The sequence below is a fragment of the Heptranchias perlo genome, chromosome 28 (genome assembly GCF_035084215.1).
Source record: "Heptranchias perlo isolate sHepPer1 chromosome 28, sHepPer1.hap1, whole genome shotgun sequence".
Taxonomy (NCBI): Eukaryota; Metazoa; Chordata; class Chondrichthyes; order Hexanchiformes; family Hexanchidae; genus Heptranchias; species Heptranchias perlo.
Genome location: NC_090352.1, coordinates 30,362,771 through 30,388,475, shown reverse-complemented (window position 1 = coordinate 30,388,475; position 25,705 = coordinate 30,362,771). Strand labels below are relative to the sequence as shown.

The window sequence follows — 25,705 nt, the reverse complement described above, 5'->3', positions numbered from 1 at the left end:
CTCAATTAGATCATCCCTCAACTTTCTAAACTCAAGAGAATACAAGCCAGGTTTATGCAACCTGTCCTCATAACTTAACCCTTTAAGCCCCGGTATCATTCTGGTGAATATGCGCTGTATCCAAGGCCAGTTTTTCCTTCCTAAAGATTGGTGCCTAAAACTGAATGCAAAAACTCCAGATGGGGTCTGACCAAGGCTCTGTACAACTGAAGCATAACTTCCTCACTTTTGTATTCGAACTCCCTGAGATAAAGGCAAACATTCCATTAGATTTTTGATTACTTTTGTACCTGTGCATTAGTCTTTAGTGATTTGTGTACATGGCCTCCCAAGTTCTTTTGCTCCTCCACAGCTTCTAGTCTCTCAACATGAAGAAAATATTACAATTTGTCTTTTCTGGATCCAAAGTGGATGAGTTTACACTTCCCCACATTGAACTTCATCTGTCATAGTTTTGCCTACTCACTTAGTCTGTCTATCCCCCTTTGGCAAAATGTTTCCATCTAACACAACTTACTGTGCCTCCTAACTTAGTGTAACCTGCAGACTTGTGTGTACAACTCTCTAGTCCTTCATCCAAGTCGTTAACATACATGGTGAAAAGCTGAGGCCCCAGTGTAAATCCCTGGGGAACACTACTTGTCACGACCCACCAATCAGAGAACATTTCCTTTATCCCTACTCCTCTGTCTCCTACCTCCCAACCAATTACCAACCCATGTCAAATACCTCTCTTTCCCCCGAATCTCCCCAAAAAAACTCCCTAGACTAACACACCACACTGATCATGCATCATTATTCTGCTGAAATCAAGACTCAACACACTATTTTCAACTCATTCTTTCCCCAAAATTGCAAGGTCCTCAGTCCTGCCTGCCTCCTATATCTACAGGCCTTTTAAAACCCAGGTTCTCCTCTTTTTTTTCACTCTTGGTGTCCTTTTCTCTGGGTCTTCAGTCTTCACCGAGGTTTCCCAATAAAAACAACACACGAATATGATCTATTATATGGAGAGAAGTGAAATTTTGTTTAATTCACCATCCAATGTGACTCGATATCCTGTGCGGTCCTACATCAAAAGGCACGCATGTCATTGCAACATCAAAGATGATGCTGCTGGGAAGGTGATATCAATCATTTGAAAGAAAATCAGAAATTCAATCCCCTCCATAATATAAATTAGCAGATGGCTGTCAGTGAACTACAGGCAGGGATTCAATTAGCTGAAAAACAGGTAACATCATCTGAAGAATCCCACGACACTATTGGCATCCTGGCCAATGTCCTCCCTCAACCAACGTCACCAAACATAGATTAACTGGTCATTCATTTAATTGATGTTGTGGGATATTGCTGCGCACAAAATGGCTGCCACATTTCCATGTATAATAACAGTCACTTTATTTCAAAGCACTTGATTGTATGTGAATCACTTTGAGACATTTTGGACAGACATCAAAGACACTATATAAAGGAAAGTTTTTCCTTTTAATCAGTTCTGATGAAAGGTTCCACCCAAGATATCTTTTCCTTTTTTTCATTTCCTGACTTGCTGTGCATCACTACCATTTGCTGGTTTTATTTGAGTCATTGATGGTCTTACTTTATTTGCTGTGCTGAATACCTTAAATTTTAAAGTGTCTAGCTGTGGCTCAGTGCTGCCCAGTTGGTAGCACTCTCACCTCTAAGTCAGCAGGCGAAGAGTTCAAGTCCCACTCCATAGACTTGAGCACACACTCAAGGCTGATACCTCAGTACAGTACTGAGGGAGTGCTGCACTGTCGGAGGGGCGGTCTTTCGGATGAGATGTTAAACTGAGGCCCTGAGTTACCCTCTCAGGTGGACGTAAAAGATCCCATGGCATTATTTGAAGAAAATCAAAGTTCTCCCCAGTGTCCTGGCCAAAATATATCCCTCAACCAACACCACCACTGATACAGATTATCTGATTATTTATCACATTGCTATTTGTGGGATCTTGCTGTGTGCAAATTGATTGCCATGTTTGTCTACATTACTGATGCATTCATTGGCTGTGAAGTTGGTTGTGCTGAGGACGCAGAAGGTACTATACAAATGCAAGTTCTTTCTTTACTTTAAATTTCAGAAATTGAAACTCTTGTCGCCTTTTACACAATTTGCAATTTTGTTTGTGATTTTTTTTAAATGAGTAGACAGGCAAAAAGAACGAGGAGAAAGGATCTCTTACAGCAGTGTACAAGTTGCACCCTCAGGCCTGCGCCTCATATAACTCTGCACTGAGATGCTACTTAAGAATAGGATTTTCTGGTATTTAGATTTTTGCATCCCCATCTCCAGCCTTTTGCCTTGAAGCAAAAGCAATGTCAAAAAAAAAAGCTGTTTAATCCCAGTCTTTAATTTCACCTGCAGAATCACATAAAGAATCAAAGTTCGGAATGATTGGGAGAGGCAGTTAAACCTCTCATAATGAAATTCTTTTTCACCCTTGGCTGCTTTTCTCTGCAAGAGAAAAATAATACAAAAGGACATTGGCTTTAGCAGCTAGTGAGCCCGGAATGAAACATAAGCCCAGTTGACAAAAGCTCTCGTAGCTTCTAAAGTGAAATATATTTCACATTCTAGGCCCAGTCATCCTTGAACAATTAATTTTCCACTTCAAACAGGGAACAGAAACCAATACCTGCTTAAAAATACTTTAGGAGGTTTTTTTGGTGATTGGGGGAGGGACGTACGGGATGGGACAAAATGACCATAGTAGACCGCACCTGGAGTACTGTGAGCAGTTCTGGGCACCGCACCTTCGGAAGGACATATTGGCCTTGGAGGGAGTGCAGCGTAGGTTTACTAGAATGATACCCGGACTTCAAGGGCTAAGTTACGAGGAGAGATTACACAAATTGGGGTTGTATTCTCTAGAGTTTAGAAGGTTAAGGGGTGATCTGATCGAAGTTTATAAGATATTAAGGGGAACGGATAGGGTGGATAGAGAGAAACTATTTCTGCTGGTTGGGGATTCTAGGAGTAGGGGGCACAGTCTAAAAATTAGAGCCAGACCTTTCAGGAGCGATATTAGAAAACATTTCTACACACAAAAGCTGGTAGAAGTTTGGAACTCTCTTCCGCAAACAGCAATTGATACTAGCTCAATTGCTAAATTTAGATGTGAGATAAATAGCTTTTTGGCAAGCAAAGGTATTAAGGGATATGGGCCAAAGGCAGGTATATGGAGTTAGATCACAGATCAGCCATGATCTTATCAAATGGCGGAGCAGGCACAAGGGGCTGAATGGCCTACTCCTGTTCCTATGTAATGTATACCTTTAAAACAGGGGCAAGGGTGGAATTGTAGCTTTGATTCTGTTGTCTTGCTTGCTTATGGTGAGAATCCTGATAGCCCACAGATTATAAGGTGTGGAAATAAATGAGGATAAACGTGGAATTCTTTTCGTAAAAATGGATTTGTGATATAGGGACAGCTCAGCTGACGTTTACAGGGCCTATGAAGGTTCGCAGTCCAACTATCCCACAGACCCACCTGGAGGAGGGTAGTGCGGAGCTGAGAATCAGTCTACACTTGCTGATACTTCTTTTTTAAAGCTGGGATAGGTTTTGGCTGAGGACCCAGAGCACAAATCGCCCCTAATTCAGCATTAAATTGGTAACCCTGCTCAGAGGCCATAAAACGTCCTGTGTGATAAGTGGAACAATATCAGATTGGTGCAATATAGGATGCTCTTGTGAGTTTGGTGCTGAGACTTGGGTACAGGGCACTATATTCTGCAGCCAACCAACCGTACCATACCTGAAACAAAAGCAAAAATACTGCGGATGCTGGAAGTCTGAAATAAAACCCGAAAATGCTGGAAACGCTCAGCAGGTCAGGCAGCATCTGTGGAGAGAGAAACATTGTTAACATTTCAGATCGGTGGTTGTTCATCAAAACTGGAAGACGTTAGAGATGAACAGATTTTTAAGCAAGTACAGAGCCAGGGAAAATGGGGCGGAGGGCAGGAATGATTAAATAACACTCTCTACATCTGACTTAGGAGTTCTTGATTCTGGCACGACCTGACATGAAAAAGGTTCCGTTTCTCCAGTGTTAACATCTCTCACCAAATTCAGCAAAACAGTAAAAAAAATACACTTGGCTGGCTCCTAAACTATTGTATGCAAACTAATATCTGCCCGTAATTGCCTATTATTATAGGTACGGGGGGTGCTGACATTCAAGGCTGAGCTATAGAGATAGACTGGATAATGATGAGCCATCCAGGTGGAAAATCTTAATGAGCTGGGAAATGCAAATCTGTCAAAATAAATTATGCAGATTTATATCATTGATTTTGAATTGAATCAGAGAGGGGCACTTTTGTGCACTACACAGACCCGTGTCTTTCTTCCTAACACAGAGGGCGATTCGCGTGCGCAGCCACTCGATGGAGACCATGGTGTCGAGCCACAAGAAGCACCACAGCGGAGGGTTGCCGGGCAGCCAGAGTGGAGGGATCCCGCACAGCGTGATGGAAAGCATCAAGCACCCTCCTAATGTGAGTACATGTCACTCCACCCTTAACCACGCAGCGGAGTCTCACTGTTGGCTGAGGCCCTCGTTCCCATCCTGCTGGAGGGCCCATTCACAGCAAAACGTTACAAAATGGGATGGTGGGTCACAGTTGTGCACCAGGATTTCCCCGGGCACAATCAGACCATCGCGGGCATCTGCCCAGATGAGGACAGGCACTTCTCCACAGAAATGGGGGGAAAAAACTACAGGGTCCTATGATTAAATAGATTAATGTAAGTGTCTACATAATAGATGGTGAGATCGTTCCCCTCCGCCTTGGGGGATTTCATTAACTGTTAATAATTTAAATGGATTTTCATGAACTAAAATTATATTAGAACTAGAAATGGTTTATAACTAAAATTGCACATAAAACAATAATAGTTTAAAATGATTTTATGCAGATAAACCCACATTTATAGCCCAACCTCCCAAATGCATTCTCTTACTGAAGGTCATGAAAAGCATAGAGAACGTGACTAAATACCTTCAATGTCAACAACAACAGTTAGTCAGGCCATGAGAGGCCTATTAATACCCATCAGACCTGCTGAAGCCCAGGTGCAGGAGGAGTGATATCCATGTCAAATAACTAGTAACTGTACAGGACATGGAGCCTTATCCTGCAAGAAGCATCTGAGGGAACTACCCAACCTCAGACTGGACACTGAATACAGATTTATTTTTTTAATATCAACAGTGTAAGAAAGTTACAATAAATAGATCAATGGATTACTCAAAAAGAACAAAGACAAGAATCAAACATAAAGGCCATTCAGCCCATCAAGTCTGCTTCATCCAGTATCTACACCGTCTCGTGGGTCTGCTCCTCGGCCTGGCCAGTGTGGCCATCCACAGGTCCAGCTTGGACATGGCCCGCGGGGGGTGAGAGGGGTCGCTCTACCTGCCTGCCTCCCTCTCTTCCTCAGTCTTGTCTGCACCCGGGAGGCCTTGGGGAGGGAACATGCGGAGTCCGCAGACACTTGAGGCCTTCCACAACCGAGAGTTTGGTGGATGTCCAGAATAGCATTGTTATTTAGTTTGATAAGTTTCCTTTCTTCTTTTGGTTAAGTTCTGTTAGTAGTTGTGGCCCCTTTAAAAAGGGGACACATTTAATTTGATTTTTGGTTGATGCCATTGGTTACATTATAAAAGGCAACCAGAGTCCATATATAATCATTCTATCATGGGTTTCCCTCCACCCACCTATTCATCCCCTAACTTCCTTCCCCATCTCCCCTGGGGAAAATAGCAATCCAGCATTTGCTCCATCAAACCTGGTTGGTCAAATTTTATCAAATTTCCCTTGCAGTAGAAATGTGTATTTCACACGTAGCAAATATATATGTTTTAATTTTGTGCTTCTCATCCTATTTGGTTGGGACATTATGGTAATTGGTCCAACCTCATGAGGGTTTTGGGGTCAGCTCTCGGCAGAATAACGTTAGTCTTGATTGAAGGCTTTATTTCACTGGATATATCCAACAGGCAGTTTAACCCCTGATGTGGATGATATGCAATCCCTCACACTGTCATCAGGGGTCAAGAGAAGCTGCTGGAATCTGGAAAATGCTTGGCTTCTGTAGACATTAGGGTCGCCAACTCTGGACATATTCCTGGAGGTTTCATCACATGACTTCCTGCCTCCAATCGCCCCCCACACTCCCGCCATTGGCCACCCGACACGACCATCCTCGTGCTGCCCCGCCTTCCCAAGCCAATTGGCGGGCAAACAGGCTCTTAATTACCCGATTGGATGATGCTTGACTGTAGGTTAAACAGCCTTTTTTTTAACCCGTCTCCAATATTTTTAGAACTAATAAATGTTCAAAGAAAATGACAAAGATCACTTTTGTTTTACTGCTCCTGTGATTTTTTTTCTCCTGGGTTTGATCGTAGCAGTGTCCTGGAGATTAATCTTCAATTCCTGGAGACTCCTGGACAATCCTGAAGGGTTGGCAACCCTACTAGACATCCGAACCACAATTGCTGTTGTCCCAGTTCTGTGTCCCATTTTTCACCCCCTCAGATTAACTTCCTTTTCTGTAATGATGTAGCAGTCTCTCTGTGTAGTGAGCTTCTCTTTTTCTTTGACAGCAAGCTAAACTTCTGAAGAGCCCGGTGAAAAGAAGATCAGCCCTCTTCCCCCGACCCCAAACAAGCTCAGATGGTCAACTGGATGGCAGGCTACGCTGGTAAGTGTGAACTCTGGAACTCCTTAGCTGCCTTTTCTTCCTCCCGTTACCTACTCAGTACTTCCCCAATTTACCTTGCCTTCACTTTTCAAGCTTGCTGGTGTCTGTAATGATATCAATAAAGTTGAATAGAGATGGTCAGGGACTGATATTGGGAAAAAAACACCATAGGAGGTCATTTTAACTTTTGGCGAGAGTGTAAAACCAACGATATCGGATCAGCCGCCCGTTATACACCCCGACCGATTTTGAAGTTAATGGAAAGGAAAATCGGGCAATCCGATATCGCCTGTTTGACACTATAGTTAAAATGACCTTTTACTTCCCCTCCCCCCTCCCTTGTGCGCTGATCCATGAACAGCCATTTTGGGATAAAGCTTGAGAGATCTGGTGCAGACACTCTTCTGAGTGGTGGTGTTAAACCAACTATAAACCCTTACAATGTCTTCTGCTATGGGCTTTGACTCTTCCATCTAGGTTCCTCGATTGGGGGGGAAAAAAGCTGCAGAACCCAGGTGCCAGTGATGAAGTACTCTGTGCATAAACCCTAACTAGGGTTGCCAACTCTGGTTGGACGTATTCCTGGAGGTTTCATTACAGGACCTGCAACCGTCCCGCCCAGTCAAACAGCCTTTCTTTCCCCCATCTCCAATAATTTTGAGCACTTTTTTCTACAAAAAAGTGCTCAAAGAAAATGAAAAAAAACACGCAATTATTTTAATGACCCTATAATTTTACTCCCAGATTGCTCACAGTAGTGTCCAAGAGATTCCTCTTTAATTCCTGGAGACTCCAGGACAATCCTGGAGGGTTGGCAACCCACCTCCTAACAATTGTAAACAATTTTACAACACCAAGTTATAGTCCAGCAATTTTATTTTAAATTCACAAGCTTTCGGAGGCTTCCCCCTTCCTCAGGTGAACGATGTGAAAATGATGCTTGACTGTAGGTTAAACAGCCTTTTTTTTAACCCGTCTCCAATATTTTTAGAACTAATAAATGTTCAAAGAAAATGACAAAAATCACTTTTGTTTTACTGCTCCTGTGATTTTTTTTCTCCTGGGTTTGATCGTAGCAGTGTCCTGGAGATTAATCTTCAATTCCTGGAGACTCCTGGACAATCCTGAAGGGTTGGCAACCCTACTAGACATCCAAACCACAATTGCTGTTGTCCCAGTTCTGTGTCCCATTTTTCACCCCCTCAGATTAACTTCCTTTTCTGTAATGATGTAGCAGTCTCTCATTTTCACATCGTTCACCTGAGGAAGGGGGAAGCCTCCGAAAGCTTGTGAATTTAAAATAAAATTGCTGGACTATAACTTGGTGTTGTAAAATTGTTTACAATTGTCAACCCCAGTCCATCACCGGCATCTCCACATCATCACCTCCTAACAGTAATCCAGACTCTTTAAAGGCAGCTGCTAGGTCCAGATTAAGGTTTTATTTTTAGTGATTTATATTAGTGACCTGCCATTTTTTTTTAACAGATGATGATTGTAGCTAAATGGGCTGCTTAACGAAGCTGTAGATCTACCTTAATTAAACTAGATGCCTGATCATTCTGAATAAAAATGACTGATTAAGGCAGCCGGCTGTTGAATTGAGATGAACAGCAGGACCAGAGCTTAGATCAATGCAGTGCTTCAGCGATACTGGGCCGACTTTTGAGGTCCGGCAATGCCTCGATTTTAAAATTCTCATCCTTGTTTTCAAATTCCCCCATGGCCTCGCCCCTCCCTATCTCTATAACCTCCTGCAGCCCTACAACCCTCCGAGATCTCTGCTTTCCTCCAATTCTGGCCTCTTGCGCATCCCCGATTTTAATTGCCCCACCGTTGGCAGCTGTAGCTTCAGCTGCCCAGGCCCCAAGCTCTGGAATTCCCTCCCTAAACCTCTCCATCTCTGCCTCTCTATCTCCTTTTAAGACGCTCCTTAAAACCCGCCCCTTTGACCAAGCTTTTGGTCACCTGTCCTAATATCTCCTTACGTGGCTCGGTGTCAAATTTCCTGTGAATCGGCTTGGGACGTTTTACCACGTTAAAGGCGCTATATGAATGCAAGTTGTTGTTGATGCACGAGTTTAATGGAAGGCTGAAGGTGTGCTCGGGATAACGCATTCGACTCTGTTAAAGAGGCGTGGTTCATTTTAAAGATCAGAGGAGGCAGCAAAATCATAGTGCTGAGCTCCAGCCAGGAAGGACAGCCCATGAAATCCTCCCCACACTCGGACTTTTCTCCTTTTTGACGGCTGTCCTGCTTTGCACTCGAAGGGTCCCTTGATGTTGGTGATCTTCAATATCCCTCAATTCCATTTTTATAGTTTAAAAAATTCAGTTCTCACTGGTTACAATTATATTGCAGCCAGTGCAAGACTGTTTCCTTGAGCTTACATGGAATTACATAGAATTTACATAGATTACACAGCATGGAAACAGGTCGATCGGCCCAACTGGTCTTTGCTGGTGTTTATGTTCCACACAAGCCTCCTCCCACACTACTTCATCTCACCCTGTCAGCATATCCTTCTATAGGTTGACTCACACCCAAAGCAGAAACTGGACTTGTTCTGGTTTGGCTGACGGTAATCATCCGTGAACTGCACTGTTTGTTTGGACCCACCCCTCGGGTATAAACAGGGACGATTCCACAGCACCAGGAGTCAAGGCTATTGCAGAAGAACTTGGAAATTTCTCTGTGGTGTTAACACAACATTAAAGCATGAATTCAAGGAGAGAATAGCTAACACATTCTCAAGATGAAACTGACATGTTCACTTTAATTTTTCTGCGGCAGTGAAAGTTTGTCCAGTTTGTCGAGGACCCCTGAGAGCGGCCAGATCTCACCGGACATCAAATGGGAAACGTCCTCCAACCCAAGCTCACCTGAAATGGGCCCCAACAAAGACAGGTAACTTCAGCAGCACTAAGCACCAGCCGGCCTCTTCTAGAAACACGAGCGCATGCCTCCCTCAGCATTTGCAGGAACACCATTTATTTCAAACTGCATCTGTAGCAGCTTGTATTTCTTTTGATGTCTCCCGTCAGGCAATGTATCTGCCAAGTTGGGGAACTGACCATTTTCTGTACTCGATCTGAGGAGCAATAAGGGACATCATTCAATAGCTTATGGGGTCCACGGGCTTCTGACCGAGGAATGAGGTGAAAGTATTTTGCATGGACCTAAACAAAAGGGAGCTCTAGATGTGCGGAGTGGCCTTTTTTCCCTCCTGCATACTTATTGAAGTCACAAACTCTGTGTAATGAAACATATGCATCACGAGGGCCAGCATCATATAGTGAATCAGTTGTGGCACATGCTGATGATCCATGGACTCTATGGTTGCATCGTCTCAGGCGCATGTTTCCAACAGTGTGTATCGCTCACTTCTAATGAGCTCTCAAAAATAAATGACTCAGAGGGGACTTTATAGAGGTCAAGAAGATACTTAATGGGATAAGAAAATAAACCTGCAGCAATACTTTCAGATATGCCAAGGCAGGAAGGACAAGAGGGCACTGGTTTTGGATTGTGATAGGCAAGTTTGTGGTCAACAGGTTGTCAGGGAGGGTTGTTGAGACCAGAATACAGGTACTTGTACTCTTTCAAATTTATTATCTGGGAGTGGTCAGAAGCATAGGCCGCATAGTACCTGTTATTCAGGTGCTACCCGGCTTCCTAAGTCCCCAAAATGGTGGGTTGGAGGTGCGTGGCCCGCCATATTGGTATGGACAAACCAGAGGCATCCTTTATCCACACCTGAAACAGGCGTTAGGCCCTTTACATATGCAGATAAGCAGCCTAACGCCTGGTTGAGGTCCCCATTGCAAGATTGGTTTGCCGAGAGGCAGCCAGCGCCATCGCGATCGTCCCTCCCAGGCTGCCGGTACTCCCCCACCCAAGGCCCGCGATCCCCCCTCCCCCGAGTCCTGCAATCTCCAGGCTTCTCATGCTGCTTCTCATCATTCTTCACCAGGACCTGCATTAAACTCAAGGAGAATGGCAAGGGGAACATCTCGCGTTCGTCGTCAAGTACGAGTAGCTTCAGCAGCACGGCTGGCGAGAGTGAAGCAATGGAGGAATACGAGACTAATACAGTGAGTATTTGCAGGATCTATCGGGCAGAGAGCTGGGCCATAGGTGAACAGTAAGGTGGGTGAGGTTAATGTATCTGTGGCAGAGTATCAGTATAAGAAAACTTCAACATTGCCACATGAATCGTTTGGGCCCTGCTGCAGATGGTTACAAGGTACTTTTACTTGACAGCATGGAGTAAAAGGTTTTAAATATGAGGCTACTCAGTGATACAGGCCAGGAAGATCACAGCTTCAATCCCTGGACTGCATTGAATTAGCTGATCTTCGACAAGGCAACATGAGTACAATTGCCTTCAGCATCTTTGGACTAGAGAGGAGTGGGCAAAATATAAAATTAGCCAGAGTTTCCTGCTCCAGGTCGCTATCCAGTGATTCCCTAATGGACAGTATGCACATGGGGTCGGGGGGGAGGTATGAACATAGGAACATAGGAACAGGAGTAGGCCATTCAGCCCCTCGTGCCTGCTCCGCCATTTGATAAGATCATGGCTGATCTGTGATCTAACTCCATATACCCGCCTTTGGCCCATATCCCTTAATACCTTTGGTTGCCAAAAAGCTATCTATCTCAGATTTAAATTTGGCAATTTAGCTGGTATCAATTGCCATTTGCGGAAGAGAGTTCCAAACTTCTACAACCCTTTGTGTGTAGAAATGTTTTTTAATCTCGCTCCTGAAAGGTCTGGCTCTAATTTTTAGACTGTGCCCCCTACTCCTAGAATCCCCAACCAGCGGAAATAGTTTCTCTCTATCCACCCTATCCGTCCCCTTAATATCTTATAAACTTCGATCAGCATTCCATTAGCCTTCTTGATTATTTTCTGCACGTGTTCATGACACTTCAATGATCTATGCACCTGAACCCCTAAGTCCCTTTGGACATCCACTGTTTTTAACTTTTTACTGTTTAGAAAGTACCCTGTTCTATCCTTTTTTGATCCAAAGTGGATGACCTCACATTTGTCTGCATTGAATTCCATTTGCCACAATTTTGCCCATTCACCTAATCTATTGATATCGCTTTGTAATTTTATGTTTTCATCTACACTGTTTACTTACGTATGAGGGCAGGATCAAACTCTGCTGTGATGGTCCCCCCAAATACAGTCACATAACCATCCAACACCCAACATCATGAGGATTAGCCACTTAAGGAAGGTACTGGGAGGGGGGAGGGAGCTGTCGTCACCCGTGAAACCTAAGTCGCCACCTTCAGAAGGGGAGACCAGAAAATAATAATGTGTACATGTACTGTAACTTAGGGTATAAATTATTGATCATTTTTATATCAGTTGCTTAATTGGTAAAAGTTCTTTTTGTCCTTACAGGGTAGCCAGCCATCCACAGCATCTCCTTTCCGACAAGATGTTTTTGTCTACAGTAATGAAAACCAAAGCGGCTCGAGCCAAGTGAGCTCATGCAAGAGCCCCACAGGTCTGCACCTCTGGTCTCATACAATCTCACCGGTCTAGCTTCCCTTTCATGCAGAAACCTAGTCGATTTGCCACACCGATTGTGCAGGACCCCCATCGAGGAGGGTAAAAACAGAAGAGAAAATGGGATAAATAGCGGACACCTAGCTTGGCTTTTAAGGTTGCAGATTCTTGGAGGGGTAAGGCTGAGGGGAGGTAAGGAGTTCCCACACAGTTTGGGGGTGTTGGGAAAGAAGGAGTTAGAGGAAGAGGAGGAGGTACAATGACTCCTGACTTCAACAAGAAGACTTAGGAGGATCAGGGGGAGGGGAAAGGTTCAGGAGAACAATGACCTCAGGCAGTGTCAACAAAATAGAGAAAGGTTGGAAGGAGAGTTTGGAGGCTTGGGGTGAGAGGGATGGCCCATCAGATAGTGGGAGCAGAATTCAACTGTGGGACGGGCTTGGGTTTAAGGTGAGTTAAGATTTGAGATGAGATTGGCTGCCCCAATTGCATACCCGTTTCATATGGACCATTGTTAGGCTACATAAAAAAAAAAGGAAATGGAATTACATTTTTAATATTGGATATTGCAAACTATAAAAGAGCCAGTCAAATCACCAGCTGGATATTTCTCATTCAAAGTAGGCGGCACTGTAGCTGGATGTTGGCCTCAGCCTGTCAGAATAACTTATTGCAGGGACAGGGTGTACCGACATTGAGAGCTTTCACCAATTTTAATGTGATGGTTGTGTTGCTGGACTAGTAATCCAAAGGCCCGGACTAATAATCTAGAGAACTGAGTTCAAATCCCACCATGGCAGTTTGAGAATTTGAATTCAGTTTAAAAAATCTGGAAATAAAAAGCTGGTCTCAGTAAAAGTGACCATGAAGCTGTCGGATTGTGAACGCCAACTGGTTCACTAATGTCCTTCAGGGAAGGAAACCTGCCGACCTTCCCCGGTCTGACCTATATGTGACTCCAATCCCACACCAACGTGGTTGACTCTTAACTGTCCTCTGAAGTGGCCTAGCAAACTACTCCGTTGTATCAAACCCAGAAGATCCAGCTCCACCTTCTCAGGGCAACCGGGGACGGGCAAAAAATGCCGGCCTTGCCAGCATCTCCCACATCCCGAGAATGAGTAAAAGAAACATTTTCACAGGGCAAGAACATCACTGAACATCACCTGACCGTCAGATTGCTGAGGTTTTGGTTGATTTATTTAAACCAAGGGCTATATAAATAAAACCATACAACAGGAAAAGCTGGTGTTAATCGGTGTACACGAGGAGCAGGCAGTCTGAGTGGTTGCTTCATGTATTCTCACAAGGCTGCGATCGAGCGGTGTAAGGGCACGGTGTTCTGGAGTAAAGTGTGTGGAGCCGTGGAATGCAGTCAGTGACCCGTCGCACACTTACGTAGAGTCGCATAGAGTGTACAGCACAGAAACAGGCCATTCGGCCCAACTTGTCTATTAACCCTCATTCATTTACTTGTCCCAAAGTTGTGGTGTAAAAAGGCAGTTGGTCAATAAACCCATTCGGTGGATTAAGCCCAGCCTCCCCTCCCACCCAGTGTCTGTAGTTTAAAGAGGGGCAATGGGCAGCTTTGGAGGAGGGGCTCTGAACCTTTAAGTGCAGCCTGAATATGGGGAAGTGGTGTAACTCAACCTTCTATAGTTCGCCTACATAATAACAGTCATTGCACTTCTGCAAAGCAATTGATTGTGTGAAGCATCTGGAGATGTTTCAATATGATAAGGTGCACTCGGGTACATCGTTGACGAGTGAGCTAACTGCTACATCTTGATTTATCTCAGCTTCTCTCTTCTTTCCAACCTTGAGGGTGTGTCCTGCCTTGGTCTCTTCACCTGTGTTTCCCAATTGAAAAAGAAAGCTGAGGTATCCATAGTTCCACCAGCTAAAGTCACGAGTGGCTTCTCCATCACTCAGCACTGGATTGTGTAGGAATAATTTTTGAACCTCGTTTCCTTTCCTTTCCTTCATAGACACAACGAAGTGTAAAACCTCTCCAAGAAATACTTTGAAATTCAGATTTGAAAAACTTCATCACAGCTCAAACCCAGTAAGTACGGTGTTGCCCCTGCTGCAGAGTGATTCATTACCCTTTAGTAATTCCTCGGTTAAAGTGCAGTAAGATTTTCTCATGAAATTCTGTGACAGGATCACAATAGTGCAGCAACAATATCCTCTCCCTTCTCTCAATGATTTAATCTTTACATTTTTGCGAGAAGAGTAGGGCGAGTGATGAGAGTTGTTGGAGCATGGATAGAGGCAGAGACCATTGCATCTTTGGAGGAAAAAGGAGAGAGAAACATTTGAAGTGGAGGAAGATACAAGGTCATGGGGAGAGTAGGGACAATGGGAATAGCATTGGATTGCTCTAGCAAAGAGTTGGTGGGCCGAATGGCCTTGTTCTGTGCTGTAAACTCCTACGGTTGCATTCCCCCAACTTGTTTTTGTCATTTCTCCCACAGTGGAAAGCTGTTGTAAGTTGGGTTCAGATTCAAAGTTACATTACTAAAAACAGGACTGGGTGCCTGTGTCAACAAGGTTGCTGGCTGGAAACCCGTCAGTGATGCAGATATCTAGTGCTGTCACAAATCCTAGCACAAAGCTAACAGCCAATTTAAAGGGGTGGGTAATGTCCGTAGCTTCTGAAGTGTTCCAGGCTTCTCCAGAATCAGAGAGTCTGTGCCGTTCCTCCTCCCTTTGCTATTAGACGGCCACTTTTTTTATATGATATATTTCCAAGAGTTCCCATTTCGCACACACATATATATTTTACGAAGCCCTTAGACATTACGATTACACAGTGCTTACAGGAGGAATGTGTTGGCATATTAAATGTTCTTTGTGCATGGTTGTGTTTTTACTGGCAGTATGCAAAGAAAGACTTGCATTTATATACCACCTTTCACGTCCTCAATGTGCTTTACAGCCAATGAAGTACTTTTTGAAGTGTAGTCACTGTTGTAATGTAGAAAACGCGGCAGCCAGTTTGCACACAGCAAGCTCCCACAAACAGCAATGGGATAATGACCAGATAATCTGTTTTTAATGATATTGGTTGAGGGATAAATATTGGTCAGGACACCGGGGAGAACTTCCCTGCACTACTTCAAGTAGTGCCATGAGATCTTTTACGTCCATCTGAAAGGACAGACAGGCCTCTGTTTAATGTCTCATCCAAAAGACGGCACCTCCAGCAGTGCAGCACTCCCCTCAGTACTGCTCAAGTCTCTGGAATTATGCAGAATTAAGGGGTGAAATAATGTATTTGTTCTCGATCCCTCAGGTTTAGGCATATGAGGGAACATGGTGGCTGACTTCCAATGATCCTTGGGATTTAGGGTTGACTGCATGGCCTGTGCACCTATTTGTAGTGTGGAGATCAATGACTGAGGTAAAGGAAGGAGGAAGAGAACACTGTGACAGTTGCACTGCCCTTTAGTTTTAACCAGCAATGCCAGGAATTAAATAAAAACCGAAAGTGCTGGCAATACTCAGCAGGCCAGGCAGCATCTGTGGAGAGAGAAAGAGGGTTAATGTTTTGGGTCGATGACCTTTCATCAGAACTGGAAGAAGTGAGAGATTTAACAGTTTTTAAGCAAGTGCAGAGCCGGTGAAAAAAAGGGGTTAGCGAGAGGAAAGAACAAAGTCTGCGATAGGATGGAGAGCAGGAGTGATTAAATGATAAAAGGGGGTGCGAGGCAAAAGGAGGTGGGAATGGGAGAAGTAAAGAAAGAAAAGATGGGTCCAGAGAATGTGTAAATGGTTACAGCAGAACCATTACCAGCACCTGCTGCCTGAGGAAATGGGAGCAGTGGTTATGATGTAAAGTTGTTGAACTCAAAGCTGGGTCACTACTGTATTGCTAGTAAGCCTTAAAAACCTAATCAGCAGGTCAAGTTGATTTTGTTCTTATCTTTTAAGCAGGGTCACTAGCAGGAGTCAGTACCCCGCCTGGAAACATGCACTTGTAAGGTCAGTCCTTTTATTTGTTTAATCTCCATTCCTTGCATGTGTGTTTTTTTTTTAAACAATGGTCACAATCAACATATTCCTATTGACATGGATAGGGAATTGGTTAGGAGGTAGGGGACCGAGAGTGGGGATAATGGGTATGTGCTCAAATTGGCAAGATGTGACCAGTGCTGTCCCCCAGGGATCTGTACTGGGGCCTCAACTTTTCACTATATTTATAAATGACTTAGACAAAGGAATAGAGAGCCGTATATCCAAGTTTGCTGATGACACTAAGTTAGGTGTCTCACAGTAAGTAGTGTCGATGGGAGCAGAAAGCTGATCGATTAAGTGTGTGGGCAAAACTGTGGCAGATGGAGTTTAAAGTGGGGAACTGTGAGGTCATCCATTTGATCTAATTGAATGGCGGAACAGGCTCCAGGGGCTGAATGGCCTACTCCTGTTCTTATGTTCCTAACACGAATCAGACTGTCACCTAATTTTCCCGTTTAGTAGTTACTGTTACTGTTTTAATGGGGGAGAAGAGAGAACGTTGATATCTGAAATCTAGGTAGTACCACACTTGGCGCTAAACTCAGCGACTTAAATTACCATATGGTGATAGTGGAAACCCTTACTACGATCCTCCCTTAGAGTCAGGACGGTTAGCAATATGTCCACAGCAAAAAGATAATTCAACACTAAATTGGCAAATTTACTTTGGAAGTCCATAATGATGCAGGGAATAGAAACGTCGCAATGGGGTAGTTAAGATGTACTCTTCCAAGGCTAAGTTTAAGGTCATTGGTTGGGGCAGCCTGGATGGAGCTTTACTCTGCATCTAACCATCTGATACCTGATCTGAGAGTGCTTGATACTACATTGGAAGCAAAAAGTGCAGAAAGAAATTTAGTTCCCAACATTTATGTCCTTTGCCTCAGTATCCCATACCTCAGCATGTCTTACCATGGTGTCCCTTACATTTTCTCTGTCCTTGGTGCCCCTCTTCTTAACTCTCTTGCCCTGGCACTCCTTGGCTTAGTATCCCTTACATTATCTCTTGCCTTGGCACCCCTTACCTCAACAAGCATCAATTTCACCTATGAAAAGGAGAGAATAAGCTGCCCCAATGACCCAGTTGCTAAATCCGCTACCAATTGTGCAGCTGAACAATACAGACTGGGAGGTTCCAAATCAACCGCTGGACTGTGCTGAGTTAGCTGGTCTCTGCCGTGGTTACAATAGGATCACCATAGTTGGCCCCAGAGCCCGTGGGCTGTTTGGCGGGGCTGGAGGTGGGAGGGGGAGGGATGAGAGGGAGAGGTGGGAAATCAGTCTGGTGTCTATTGACTCCCGCAGAAATCCATGGATTGAGGACAGGAGCAGATTGGACTGGAATCCTGATGGTCGAATAGTCTGTTGACACTGTCTGGCAATCAGGTGCAGGAAAGGCCACTTGGAGAGGGTATCTGAGTGTGCCTGACACCAGTGCAGCTGCACTCCCAGTGCCTTCAGGAGAGATGGGGAGAACATAAGAAATAGGAGCAGAAGTAGGCCATATGGCTCCTCGAGCCTGCTCCGCCATTCAATCAGATCATGACTGATCATTTACTTCAACTCCACTTTCCTGCCCTATCCCCATATCCCTTGAAGATTGAGGGGAGGGAATCTTTTAAGAATAAGACGGCATTTCTCTTGCTAACCTGTTAGTTTCATCGACTGGTGTTTACCAGCAACCAGTATCCAGAACATATTTGGGCCTGGAAATCACAGTGTTATGTAATAGTACAAATTTGCGCACTAGTATCTAATTCCTCTGTATGCTGTTATAATAGGGACTTTAAGCAATTTAAAGTGAATGGATCTAGGTCGCTATTAAAATAGCAGTCAAAGCATTAAGGTTTGTTAATATTGCACAGGCTAACTTCTAGGCCCTAGTTTCTAAACTACTTAAAAAATGTATTTTGAAAAATGTATTTTTTATTAATCTTCAAATCTGTCTTCTATACTCATCATAAAGGAAGTAATTCATTAAAAATGTATTATTTTTCAGTAAACACCATTTCAGGGATCATCCAGCTACCAGTAAAGGCGCCCTTCATTCCTCCAACAACTAGTGGGAACTTGCATTCATCGCAAATGTAGCTACAGCTGGTTCAGTCATGCCCTTCGCTACTTGAGCTGTATCCCGTCCTTTCTGCATCTAAATCGCACCTTCCTCTGTCCAGGGAGGAAGGAGATCACCAGGACGTCCTATCTGCTGTTACAGGGGTTCAGGTAGCACGCTCCACCTTCAGAGCAAACTTATTCAGGGCCCCCGGAGACGTGTGACTTTAACAATTTAAGTACGTCAGCAGTCTAATGTAAGTATAAGGCAACATTGAATGTGGTATGGGTAACCTGAAAGACCCTTGGCTTCCTTGCCTGCTGCTATCTCTTCTGACATTAAGGTTTCTTTAGGCATTTGTACAGTGCCCTGGGGCAGATTTTGTTGGAGGCCCTAATGTGGTTTCCATGTGCCAGCCCCTCACAACTTGTGAAGGGAAGTACCTGGGACAGATGTTGGAGGAACATCTGTGAAACCAGAGCTGCCAATGATTTCTGAGCGCACTGAGAAAAATCTGAGGTGAATTAACTGCCTCCCCTCCCACCCAAGGATACAGGGCAGCAAAGTCAGAAATCAACAGGGCTGTCAGTGTTCAAACACCTTAAGGTTGTCCATCTCCCCTTGTCTAATTCTCCTGAAGTGGTGATGCAGCATACCTGAGCCCCTGCCGATGTTGCTTTGCACAGTACTTGTACCAGAGCCTAAACTTCGTGTTGTAATCTGTTATCTGCCATGTTTACACTGCCAATTAACAAAAATGTTCATTGTGTCCTGCTAGGTTTGTCGTCTGTATATCTGATATTACATTTAAACGTGATAGATGTGCAAAAAAAAATCTGCCTTTTTAGTCTTGGGTGAATTAATCCTTTGGGGATCACAGTAAAATGTCTGCACTAAACCAAAATGTTCAACAAGACTACAATTAATTTTAGTTTATTCACAGAACGATGTGAATGAAATACCTTTTGAGTGTCGAAAGGTTTTATCAGTTTTTCTTATCCAATTTTCTGTCATTTTATCTCCTTTTCTTTGTCCAACCGGCCTGCGACCTTTGAACCTCAGGGGCCTGGCACACGGCCTGTTCCCAGGCTGCCACCAGTGCCACCTATAGATGAGCACTGGGAGGTATCCTCTCCTCCAATTGTTCCTCCCTGTGCTAGGATTAGGAACTGAGGTGAATACGACCTCAGCCTCCATCCATCCCATCTCTGTGCACCGTGTACCAGCACCCCCAGCTCCAGTGTCCCCCTCCCCACCCCAGCGTGTACCAGCTCCCCATCCCCGGTTCCAGCGCGTACCAGCAGCCCCCACCGACTCCAGCGTGTACCAGCCCCCCTGCCCCCGGCTCCAGCATGTGCCAGCCCTCCCCTCCCCGCCCCCAGCTCCAGGGTGTACCAGCGCTCCCCGGCACCATCTGCTACCCCACTTGATCAATCTTTCATATTGCGCCCTTTGTATCTTTTCGAGAAGGTTTTCAAAACAACTCCTGTGTCCCTTCCTGAAGATGAACGTTACAAAAATGGAGAGCGATGTACAGAAACAACAATTCTTAATTCAAAGCCTGCTTAAAACACACTTTCAAAAACAAATTACAGCCGTGCCACAGTTTGGTGCAGACATGCTACTCTAGCCCTGGAAGAGCTGATGGGGGATCCATGGTCCTGTTTGTTTTTCTGATCCTACTTTACAATAATCAGCATTAGAAATTAGCAAAAAAAAACAAAATTTGTATTTTTTGTAAAGATGGTAAAAGTTTGGCCTTGTATTGATGCTCTTTTTATGAAAAGGTGTTTGGTAAACTCTCCGGTTTGTCGGGGGAGTCGGAGCCCGTGTTTGTCTCCGTGTTGTATCATTTTCATAAAAATGCCGACAAAGAGATATGCCGACGCATTTTGGTGCAGTTTGCATCTAGGTGTTGAACTTTTAAGTAATGGGGAGGGGGGGGCGGGGGAAGGAGGGGGGATTGTCAAACACTTTTTCATGAAGATTTTGTCCTTTTTTTAAAAAAAAAGCTCATTGGACCATGTTTGGGGCCCAAAATCAGCTCAGTGGTGACTGTCAGAAACCAGTAGATGAGAGTTCAACAATAATTGTCATGAACGGGGCTTCAGCACAAAACAGTTTAAATGCTTGTATTTGGAGCAGTGAAGGGCCAACGTTTGTGGGCAAATGTGGAGGTTCTCACTTGGCTAATTTAAAGTGGCTTAATTCACAACTTTGGCCTACTTGCCTGTAGGCAGTATCACTCAGCTAATTCAGACAATATAAAAACATTACGTCAAAATTTGCACCAAGTTCTGAAGACATGGAGAGCCCAATGTTCAAAGCACGAATGAGCTGCCTTGGTGTCCTGCCATGGTTAACCCTTACTGATCGGTTAGCACAAGGTGTTTAATCTCTCGGATCCGAATTTGAAGTAGTTTAGACAGAAGGAATAAAAATTTTCTCTCTCACACCCCCATCACCTTCCTGTAACACAGTGTTTCTCTTTCTCCTCGTTATTCTTTTCTTCATTCCCCCTCATTCTTTTTCTCTCTCCCTCTCACTAATTCTTGGTCACTCTCCTAAGTCTTGACTGTTTCTCTTTCTTCTGTCCTCTCACTCACTCTCCCATTAAGTTGGCATTCTCTTGTGCTGTCTCCTCCCTCAATCTCTCTTCATGTTGGCTCCTTTCTCTCCAATAAATTTTGACTTACTCTCTCCTCCCTACCTCTCCCATTCATTTGGACTTTTATTATCTGTCGCCTTCGTCCGCAACTCTTTGTTTTCCACTCATTTTAATTCTATACTTGTCTTATTTCCCCCCTCACAAATCTGTCACAAGTGACATGAGCCTGTCCGGTCATTTTCCAGTTTCTCACAAAAAATAAGTCCACATCATTAAATAGCCCTCTCACTACGGGAAAAGAAAAGGAAAACAAAATCTGAAAATATCTTGTATGTAAAATACAGTTTTCCAAACATTTCAATGCATGCTTTGTATCATTTAACTTTGGCCTTTTCCAGACCTGAAATAGTGTCCATCACTCGATAGTTTTGCCATGTTAACCTAATATATGGTGCCTTTCAATGAACTAACTATGGATCAGGCAACAGATTAAGGAGCCAACATGACTCCACCCCCAAAGACTCGTCTATTAACTGGTTTAATGAAAGTCATCCTGTACAGTATTGTGTTTGGGCCCAAAAAAAAACAAGTCTTCTGCATTCTTCTATGTGCTCTGTAAGGTCACTATCAAAGGTGAAATTTGGTCTTGCAGGAATTTGTTCATTATTTAATCACTTAGAAAGCCGCCCTTCCCTTGTGTGACTGAACTCAATTTTGTGCTCCTGATTTCTCACATCATGGAAAACTTCTCATCTTAGCTGCCGTACCAGGGAGGTGACAAATAGGGTCCAGGTATCCCTCCCCGTTCCGCTCTCGCTCCCTCACTTTCTGCAGGAAAATCTAAGGGAGATTCACCTCAGGCTGCACTTGAATGCCTATCATCAGCCAGTAACCTTATGACATGGGCAGAAGCCTATCTGTATGTTGGCAAGGAAACAGAGTAGAAACCAAAAAAACTTACCTACAAAATAAACAAGCAACACTTAGCCTTTTTATTATTGCAACTGTTGACATAAAAATCTAAAACTAGGTTTCTTTGTTCATCATGTGTCAGTTCTGCCACCTTTTTTCTCGGTTTGAATTTCACTGTTGAGGGTAACAATTAATCAAAATGGCTGATTTGCTGGCAAGTTTGTAGAAAGTATTTATTTGAACTGGCAAGTATTAAGAGTCTGAAATAAATTAAGAGTATGTGTTGGAGTTCCCTTTTTGATTAGAGAGTTTTAAACTTCAGTTTAATTGGACAAATGGACACAAAATTCTGTTTCTTTAAAATGTTCAAAGGATAGAGAAGACCACCTGGTGGGCTAGCAGTTAATGCCCCTTTGGGTACTTTCCCTGTGGTCAGGCGTTTGAGACTGCACACAGATAGACACTGAGGTTCACCAGGTGTGACGGCCATGTTTCTTCTTGGTCAGGTGACTCATTCGTGTTGTACTGTAGAGCGGTGAAAATCATAGAGGCTCTCTCTCGCGCAGAGTGGTATTATCACTGGCGGTCGGGGAGGGCTCGGCCGGCCCTTTTGTCCTCCCTCCTCACAAACTGGGCGAGGTAGCGGGTCAAAGTGAGACGACCTCGGCAGACAACGCTCTCTGGGTGAGATTTGAGTGCGCAGACATCACGTGCCAGCATGTCTGCTGGTGTCAGACTCTGGTGTCCTGTGAATCCCTCCACTCCACCATCGTGCCAGAGCCTTCAGCTGTCTCAGATCTACTCTCTGAAACTTTCTCCCTTGCCCCTTCAGTGTCTGCCTTTCAACACCTATGTTTTCGGCCATTTCTCCTAGCTCTTCGACTACCGTTTGGCGTTATGCTTTTTGCTTTGTGAAACATCTTGGGATGTTTACTTTGTTAAAGGTGTGATGCGATATAAATGTGATTCTTGTTGCTCATGTTGTGGTAAACCCCTGAAGTCAGTGGCATCATTTGGCACCCACTAACTCCAAGTCCATTGTAAGGTGTTTTTTTCTGTGTGTGTGTGTCTCTCTCTCTCTTTCTCATACACACACATATACATAAACAAACCCAACTTCAAAACGCAGGAGGTTTTTGGGGTATAATCCTGCCAATGTGTAACAGTGATCAAGCACAGAATGCGGAAGACTTGAAATCTGAGTCAATGGACCTGGAAATGGGGTCTTCGGTTGAGGCCTTTACGAGGTGAATGTGGCTGAACGATTGCTGTGCAGAAACACGACGCAGGGGAAGTGTTATTGAGACGCGGCAGAGCTTTACGAAGCTGGCTGATCTATCCATAGATGTAAATATTGTACAATTAATTTATTGCTACTTCGGCAAATTTCTTTTGTTGTGATGTAAAAACTGGAAGATCTCAAATACCTTGTTTGTATATTTTGTTTCCTGTTAGTGTGTTTTGTGTAACGCTACACAATAATAAATGTATTTTGTGTCAAAATGATTTGAGTCATAAATTGTCTACTTTTAGCGATGGGCTCGTTAACAGGGTACTGTGTTGTAAGGGAAGGTTAACCAAGCACAATTTATACAGGCCAGAAGGAATATGGCTGAGGAGGGAGCTCGCTGAAGTGTATCTAGAATATTCAACGGCTTAGGTCAGTGACCTTCAAACTTGCCTGTGTGAGGACCACCCTGTAGATATCAACACACTCCGGAGCCAACAAGTCCTGACTGCTGAGAGACTGTGTTAGCATCGTTCCCCTTTGGGTAGCTACCACTGCAGATAAAGAGGGTCATTTTTATCGCTGGGCAGAAAACATGTGAGAGCAAATCATAGAACCATAGAAGTTTACAACATGGAAACAGGCCCTTCGGCCCAACATGTCCATGTCGCCCAGTTTATACCACTACGCTAGTCCCAATTGCCTGCACTTGGCCCATATCCCTCTATACCCATCTTACCCCTGTAACTGTCCAAATGCTTTTTAAAAGACAAAATTGTACCCGCCTCTACTACTGCCTCTGGCAGCTTGTTCCAGACACTCACCACCCTTTGAGTGAAAAAATTGCCCCTCTGGACCCTTTTGTATCTCTCCCCTCTCACCTTAAATCTATGCCCTCGTTATAGACTCCCCTACCTTTGGGAAAAGATTTTGACTATCTACCTTATCTATGCTCCTCATTATTTTATAGACTGCTATAAGATCACCCCTAAACCTCCTACTCTCCAGGGGAAAAAAGTCTCAGTCCATCCAACCTCTCCCTATAAGTCAAACCATCAAGTCCCGGTAGCAACCTAGTAAATCTTTTCTGCACTCTTTCTAGTTTAATAATATCCTTTCTCTAATAGGGTGACCAGAACTGTACACAGTATTCCAAGTGTGGCCTCACTAATGTCTTGTACAACTTCAACAAGACATCCCAAATCAGTGGGCACGCTTTAAACTTCACCTTCCACACTGGAAATGAAGATTGGGCAAAATGTGAAACGTGATGCTGACTCGCGAGCACACGTTTTTTTGCTCAGCGATTTTTTTTTAAAAAGTAAAAATTACCCCAATGTTTTTTTCTTAGAATACAGGAACAAAAATAATGTGCTGGTAAAGAAATTAAGAACTTGCATTTATATAGCGCCTTTCACAACCTTGCAACGTCCCAAAGCGCTTCACAGCCAATTAAGTACTTTTGAAGTGTAGTCACTGCTGGAATGTAGAGAAATGCAGCAACCAATTTGCACACAGCAATGAGATAATAACTAGATAATCTGCTTTAGTGATGTTGGTTGAGAAATAAATATCGGCCAGGATACTGGAAGAACTCTCCTGCTCTTCGAATCGTGCCAGAGGATCTTTTACGTCCACCTGAGAGGGCAGATGAGGCCTTGGTTTAATGTAAGTCAACCAATTAAGGAATCTGATGACCTCGTTAAGTTTCTGGGTTGACTCCTGGGCCTCCAAAGTTCTTGGGAGCCCACGTTGAGAACCTTGACGTAGATGAGATAAATCCTGAATGGCTTTTAAACTAAAAGAAGATAATGGGATCAGAGGTCGCAAGCCAGTGAAAAGTCAATTACGATCAGATGTCAGCCGGGACTTCTTCATACAACGGATGATAAATGTGTGGAATAATCTGCCAGACAGGCAATAGAGTAGAGAGTCTTCACAGTTGGATGAGTTAGGATACCAGACAAGCTCGGTGAGTCGAATGGCCTTTTCTCTTCCTTGACTTTTACCTTCCTACAAACAGCTTGGGGACCCTGTCCAGCCAGCTCCATTTAACGAGGCAGTGTAACCTAATGCATGATAACGAGCTCTCAAATGTTACATAGACTGCCTGTTAACTCAGTTTTATTTTTGGTTCTCTCCTCTATTGCTATATTTGGTTCTACCAGTGTCAGCTGCCTGCCACTACCTTGCCCAAGAAGCGATTATTCTTGCTTTGATCAGTCGACTATTCAACAGCAAAAGGTATCACAGTCACGTGCACACAGCAGAAAATAAAATGGAATGAGAAATAATGCAGCAGAGGATTGTTACCCACATTTCACTAAATGCTCAACAGTGAATGTTATCAACATAACCAGTGCAGTATTAAAAACATATAGAATATAGTTATAATTTGACATGTGGTAACTCAGAAATATTCTTTTTTAATAAGTACAGGATCATTTTATTTGCTATATATGTAAAATGCTGCAAATCTGAAATAAAAACATATACATACATAAGATAGGGGCCTAAACATGATAATGAATTTGCATTTACATAATAACTGATCACATCCTCAGGACTTAGCATCCCATTGAGTTGGTCTTGAAGTGTAGCCAGTGGTGGAG

The 25,705-nt window shown here is 43.8% G+C and overlaps 1 protein-coding gene across 6 annotated transcripts in view; it reads left to right on the top strand.

The window, feature by feature from the left end:
* The window catches only part of LOC137345002 (rap1 GTPase-activating protein 2-like), a 244,852-nt gene extending 221,481 nt beyond the window's left edge, over positions 1-23,371 (top strand). For 4 of the 6 annotated variants that reach the window (XM_068008332.1, XM_068008335.1, XM_068008334.1 and 1 more), the window contains 8 exons: positions 4,392-4,529; positions 6,644-6,741; positions 9,536-9,649; positions 10,716-10,836; positions 12,165-12,270; positions 14,261-14,337; positions 16,209-16,259; positions 18,292-23,371. In XM_068008332.1, the coding sequence (XP_067864433.1) occupies positions 4,392-4,529; positions 6,644-6,741; positions 9,536-9,649; positions 10,716-10,836; positions 12,165-12,270; positions 14,261-14,337; positions 16,209-16,220 (666 nt within the window). In that variant the 3' untranslated portion in view covers positions 16,221-16,259; positions 18,292-23,371. The remainder of the gene's footprint in view (positions 1-4,391; positions 4,530-6,643; positions 6,742-9,535; positions 9,650-10,715; positions 10,837-12,164; positions 12,271-14,260; positions 14,338-16,208; positions 16,260-18,291) is intronic. The other 2 variants (XM_068008331.1, XM_068008333.1) reach the window with 2 other exon arrangements.
* The last annotated feature ends 2,334 nt before the right edge of the window (positions 23,372-25,705 follow it).